Here is a 6,374-nt window from a genome sequence, read left to right on the forward strand (position 1 = left end):
TGCTTGCGTTTATGAACTACTACTGGAGTGTAAAGCAATTCAGGTTATTTCCTTTCACTGTGTGGTGGCAAGAACACTATTATAAACAAGACCGCAAAATCTGAGGAGAACTGAAATGCTGAAATATTTTTTTAGTGAAGTGCAAGTTTAACTTTCTCTAAAAATACGCACTTTCAGTTGTTAACTTAGATTAGGCAGTGTTCTTATGCTTTAGCTGAATTAGTTTTACTTGAAGTACTACTTGGTGCAGTCATAAGCAGAAAGTAGGTCATGTTTAATTTGTTGCTATATTGGACCATAAGTGTTCCTCTTTACCCTTAGAGGAGTACTTCAAAGAAGGGTGGAAAAAAAGAAAAGAATAAAGCATATATATTGATGGAGTGCTGAGAAGTTCATCTCCAGTAGCTTTAGATCTTTGAAGAGTGATCTGACAGTATCTGTGGGTCCTATTGGCTCAACTCTTTTCCCTAGTTCCTGTCAAAAGGAAATATTCTCGAATTAGTTTTAGAAAATAATGAATCAGTAAAGCTTATAGGAGGTGAGTAAGAGAGTGGGTGAATTAAAATGGCTTTTGACCTCTGGTTTCACAGCAAGGAGTCCCCTGGAAGCAGCTTGTCCGTGGTGGCTGTGCAGCGCTGCGGTACGAAGGGGAGGCTGTGTGAGAAGGAAGGAGTGGGTTGTGCAACAAGTTGCCAGGGGAGACGTACCCAAACTGACTTCCAGAGAAGAATACGATGGAGATGAACTGTGATATGATGAAAATAATTCAGACTTTGGCTGGTGCGTTGCTTTTGGTATAGTAGCAGTAGGTGTTGGTTCAGCGTACAGAAGGATCTTTTGTACCAGTATAGAAATGCGTGAGGCTCTGGGTTTATTCGCGATGTCAGTCAGCGCTTGCAGCTGGGAACTTGGGCTTTCAAAACAGTTCGATGAACTGGATGTTGTACTGAAGCACCGGTATAGATTTGGATGTTCTTGTGGATGGCAGCCAAGCCTCTTTGACTAAGTGCAAATGTGTTGAGGTAACTTAATACTGAATTGGCTCTTTTAGAGGGCAGTGTTAAGATAAAGAATCGATAAGGCGACTGATGCGCTGTATGAGAATTCCAGACCGGGAATGGCTTTTTTTTTTGTAGCTGAGAAGTACTGCTTATGGTCTTTGTAGATATTTTTTTTCTGAGGTTCAATGTTCTAGCTGTGCCAAGCTGTCAGAATGTCTTGTTTAACATCTATGTTGTACAAGATGCTATGCTCGTAGGGAGTGAAGTGCCATGATGAGCAAGTGTTACTGGAAATTGCCTGGAATAGGGGTTTTTTTGGAGCAAAATGTATTGAAGGTATTGCACAACAGGCTAACTGTCTGCAAATGTCAAGCCTGACATCCTGAGAAATGATTTGTGCTCACTTGAGGGTGTTTGGGTGTTTTTCTGGTTATATACAAGATGGTTACATTGTTTTCCCTTTTTCTGCTTTGGTAGTGATGCAGAGTGCAAGTAAACAAGTTCATGTGCTTGATACATGAGTATTTTTTTGTACTTATATAGCTTTTCCAATATGTTAAAATTACCAGGCTTCCAAAATTACCAGTTTTCCTTCTGCTGTGAATCAAATATTGTTCTGTAGCGTAACTGCAGACTTATTTTTCCAGATCAAAGTATTTTAGAACATGTTCAACAGGAGAACACTTCACTATAGAGGTGAGTGCTTACATTCCTAATGATTTTAATCAAAAAAAGTGGAAAAAACTGAGTTCTAGCAGTGCTTTAACACTTTTTGTGGTTTCTGTGTGCTGCAATGGACTGTTACTCCAGGCCAAACTGACTGCAAGGTAGTGATTCCTACAGCACCTTGGAACATGAATGCATCCTCTCACTTGAATCTGTCCTTTGGAAAGAAGTATCTGTTAGCATTTGACACTCAGCACCAGAGTTTTTTAGTTTGCCCGCTGCACCTTTCAGCACTGCTGTGTTGGGAATGATTTCTTCTCCTTGCTGAGTCAGATTCTACAGAAAGCTACAGTATGATGAGATTAATAGGTAGTTGCACCTGTATGACATTTTATTCACCACAGGTCCTTTCTCAGCCACCAAATATCTCCCCTTTTTGCAGTGAGGAGGTTAAGATTCTCAGAATAATCTGGTTTACTTCCTGTCGTTGTTCCTTATGGTCTAAAAGTCCTAGACTTTTCAGGTTGCTCCCATTAGTGAGAACAACATGAATAATTCTCATCCCCGTTCTGGCTTTTAAGCAAGGGGGCAGATGTATGCTGGGGGAAATCTGTTTTAACCTGCAAATTTGAGTTGTGAGAGCATTTCTGAAACGTGATGGGGGGGGAAGGAAAGGTTCTGTCCTCCCAAACTGTTAGTCATATTCTGCTTACAGTGATTAGTCACTACACAGGTCCATGAAGAAGCTCATTTAAGGTACTAAGCTATATGTAGTTGATACATGAAACACTTAAGATTATTGTGAGAGCGCTTCTGAAACGTGATGGGGGGGAAGGAAAGGTTCTGTCCTCCCAAACTGTTAGTCATATTCTGCTTACAGTGATTAGTCACTACACAGGTCCATGAAGAAGCTCATTTAAGGTACTAAGCTATATGTAGTTGATACATGAAACACTTAAGATTATTTAACTGAGGATAGTAAAAGAAAACACTTGCTTTATGTGAGTTTAGGAGAATGTTATAAGAAACATGAAGAAGTTTGGTGCTACCCTAAAAGTAGTACTTGCTCTGTCAATTGTCTGCTGTCACTGGAGTAGTGTTTTTGAAAGATGGATTATGAATTAAATCATACCTGCTCTATGTATTAAATGATGCAGTATATTGGATTGTAAAGATTGTTTACTTTTTTCTTGGCAGTTTGAGAACCTAGTGGAAAGCGATGAGGTACGTACTTAGATCCTATGTGAAACCTGCTTGTACCACCCTTAAAGAAGTTTTCAAGATATGTATTTCCTCCTGCTTTATGCAATCTTGTAGACTTAAATTGCAGGGTTTACTTAGCTACTTGCTCTAGGAGTGAATATTTAACATTTTGGGAGAACTTGAGACCTAAGAGGTGGAGTGGAAATACTTGAAGGAAAATTTGCTTCTGGTTTAACTCAGCAAATGCTCTTTATCTGAGAACATAAGTGGACCTGGGTTGCTTTGTTAAGGGAAACTTTTGGAGTGCTCTGTCTTACGTGGCTGAACAGTACTGCACAAAAGAAGTTGGTTTTAAAAGTTATAAGAACTAAGTTGATTATGGCTTGATAATGAATAAGACACAGTACCTTGCTCTGTATTTAAAACCATAGGAGGCTAATAGTCTGAAATATATCACAGGAATATTTCTTTTTGGTTGGAACTATGGATTTTATTTAGTCAGCTGCTTCAGTTGATTCCCTAACAAGATGTTTTTAAAATCCCTATTAAAACAAAGGATTTGCCCTCCCAATTGTAAAACAATTATATGGCAGAAGGTAGGATTTCATATATTTTTCCCATCTTAAGACTGATTGGTTTTTTTTCTTTTACTAGGGTGACAGCCCAGGAAGCAGTCACAGGTAAGACTTGGAGATTCAGGACCTCTCCTGCCCTCTTCTCTCCCACTGTGATGGATGTTTTTCAGAGTTCCTGTCAAAGCCTGAACAAGTCTATCTTTTTAATTGCCAGACAGGTAGAAAGAATACATGTCAAACTAATTTTAATATTTAACAGTGTCAAGACAGGTGGGATGGTAATGCATCACGCAAAGAAGTTTAGGGCAGTATGCTGTCGAGGGCGTCTTTATTCTTTTACCCAGTGTCTGTATTTCAAGTTATGTGCTACAACTGCAGCGAATCTTTTGGTGACTTTAGTATTTAACTAAGCAATAGAAACATAGTACGGGAATCATGAGGGCACTAAAATGTGTACTTGGGTTGCCTAATTGGAGACATTATGTTGTATTTAAGTTTGATAGTACCCTGTCAGGGGTCTGAAAAAAGCAAGACAGCAAACCTTAGCACTGTTGCAATGCTTGTTAGGCAAAAGTAGATGTAAAGTAGCAACAGGGGAAAAACTTATTAATGGGGACCAAAAGAAGTAAGAAAAAAGTGAGATTTAAACCACTATGATATTAAGTGTTGTGTTCCAGTAGTTGTGTTAGCAAACAGTGTTTTGGGAATACGTTTTCTGTGAAGATTGAAGAAATAGTTTGTAAGCGTCAGGATTAGCTGGAGTCAAGTGGGACTTTGGAACCTTGTTCTCAGGAGGAAATCACAGCTTGTTGAATTAGCTTTAAAAGGCCAGTCAGAGAAGGCTAAATGGATATGTTGAAGTGCAACTCGGGGTTGTCGCACGTGAATAATAGATGGAGTGTTTCCGTGTTTCTCCCATGCTTTCAGGCCTCTGACTGATGAGGAAATTGCTGACTTGAAAGACAGACATTATGACTCCATTGCTGAAAAGCAGAGGGTTGTTGATATGAAACTGCAGTCAGAGGTAAGCTGTTACGATGACCACTATGCTCTGGGTAGTTCTTCGTTTAATGTATTTAAGATCAACCAACAACACAAGGAGATGGCATTTGTGGGAACGAAACAACTGGGTTTTGTTGAACAGTTTGTGTTTTTTAGCGTACATGATACATGAAAAGATTGCTGCACAATTAAGTAGGCATCAGAGATTATCTCAGCCTCTTAGTTGAAAAAAATTGAATAGCCTGTCTTGGATTGATATTATATTTGAGCTTTTGGGTTTTTGTTCGGCTGTTTTTTGCTGTGTGTTTTCTCGTGGTTTATTTTTTTGGTTGTTTGGTTTTTTTACAAAAGGCAAAATGGGGAGTATACTTTGTTTCGCTTTTGTGCACAGTTTTCTTTTCCAAAGCTTTGCTTAAAGGGGGAAAAAAACCAACCTCCATTATTAACTTTGTTTTCACATGTTGCAGCAATTAATAGAATATGATGTGAAATACAATGTAGAAGTGGGAAGTTATTTTTAGTGAACTACCAGTGACATATGTAACTGAAAGTTTTAAGTCTTCCACTGGTGCAGTTGGTTAGTAACATGAAACATGTGTTTGCAGCAATTAACTAGTAATGACATAGGATCCTGTTTAGTGCTCTAAATTTCTTGGGCTGTTTCGCCGGGGGGAGGTGTTAGATTCACTTAATGAGTAAAACTGTTTTAACTATAGTTGATTTTATTTTATTTTTATTTTCTAGTAGCTCTTTTGTTTTATTGTTCTTGAGGCTTTTTTCCTAGGAAGATAGATAGGTTCTGCTTTTGTTAACCATTACTGTTTTGTTCATATGCAGTTAGCCTTACAAGAGGAGAAGTTAAGAATAGAAGAGGAGGCTTTATATGCTGCACAACGTGAAGCAGCCAGGGCAGCAAAGCAGAAAAAGCTCTTGGAGGTGAGGGGAAAAAAAGACCCCAATCAATATCTATCAGAGCTTCTGTTCTGTTTCTATGTATGCAGGCTTTCCTAATATCCTTTTTATCTCAGGAAATGTAATGAGGGGATTGCTTTGGCGTGTTAATTCTGGTAAAGCAAGAACCAATTTGCAAGTATAGCTCACTGGAGCGGCTGAAAATTATTGGAATTGTTTGAAGCAGCTTATGGTGCTGAGAATAGGTTTTGAAAATAACATGTATGATTTCAACCTATCATTAGCTTAACAGGCTTCTTGCATTATATACAAGTTACTGATGTTTAATGGAAAGTGATCTGTAATTGCTTTCTATAAACCCCTGAAATTAAGCACACACTGCAACATGATTTAGGCTGGACAATATATTTATCTGTCCCATGTGGCTGTGGTTTGTGCTAACATGCAGCTGGGTGTTTCCAAGTTGTCTGAACTTACTGTGGACCCAGCTTTGAGCAGGAGGTTGGACTAGATGACCTACTGAGGTCTCTTCCAACCCCACTTGTTCAATCATTTTGTGCTTTGTGTTGTAGCCCATGTCCAGTCAAGGCTTCCCAGTAGTCCTGATCTAAAAAATCCGTGCCTGCTGCCCAGTGTCCGGAGCCCGTGCTTTCGGAGCTTGCTCAAGCGAAACAAAAGCCACGTTTAGTTTCACAGTGTTTTACTAACCAGCTGCTGTTGTGTGGCCCTACAGCATATATTGCTGATGGTTTTCATGTTGTAATTCATATATTATCAGTGCATTTAATGTTTCTGCCACCTTAAGCTATTCAAATATGTGCTCTTGCAAAAATTTCACCGGTGTGTATGGTAATGATTGAACTTGTGCTGTCTATTCAGCTGTGTTGGCTGCAGTCCTAACCTGTTCAAGGAAACAGCCCACTGCACATGGGATATGTCTTCAATTAGAAGTAAATTTTCCAAGCTTCACATAAAGATCAATTGAGAAAGTCTGAAGTCTTCTGTGGGTGTAGGG

General features: G+C 39.0%; 1 protein-coding gene across 1 annotated transcript in view; it reads left to right on the plus strand.

Moving 5' to 3' along the window:
* The first annotated feature begins 880 nt into the window (after positions 1 to 880).
* AP1AR (adaptor-related protein complex 1 associated regulatory protein) overlaps positions 881 to 6,374 on the plus strand; it is an 11,160-nt gene continuing 5,666 nt past the window's right edge. The window contains exons 1-6 of the mRNA XM_009876815.1: positions 881 to 957; positions 1,649 to 1,697; positions 2,865 to 2,891; positions 3,525 to 3,550; positions 4,373 to 4,469; positions 5,285 to 5,383. Coding sequence (XP_009875117.1) covers positions 881 to 957; positions 1,649 to 1,697; positions 2,865 to 2,891; positions 3,525 to 3,550; positions 4,373 to 4,469; positions 5,285 to 5,383 — 375 coding nt within the window. The remainder of the gene's footprint in view (positions 958 to 1,648; positions 1,698 to 2,864; positions 2,892 to 3,524; positions 3,551 to 4,372; positions 4,470 to 5,284; positions 5,384 to 6,374) is intronic.

This window comes from Apaloderma vittatum, unplaced genomic scaffold, assembly GCF_000703405.1.
Source record: "Apaloderma vittatum isolate BGI_N311 unplaced genomic scaffold, ASM70340v1 scaffold17609, whole genome shotgun sequence".
Taxonomy (NCBI): Eukaryota; Metazoa; Chordata; class Aves; order Trogoniformes; family Trogonidae; genus Apaloderma; species Apaloderma vittatum.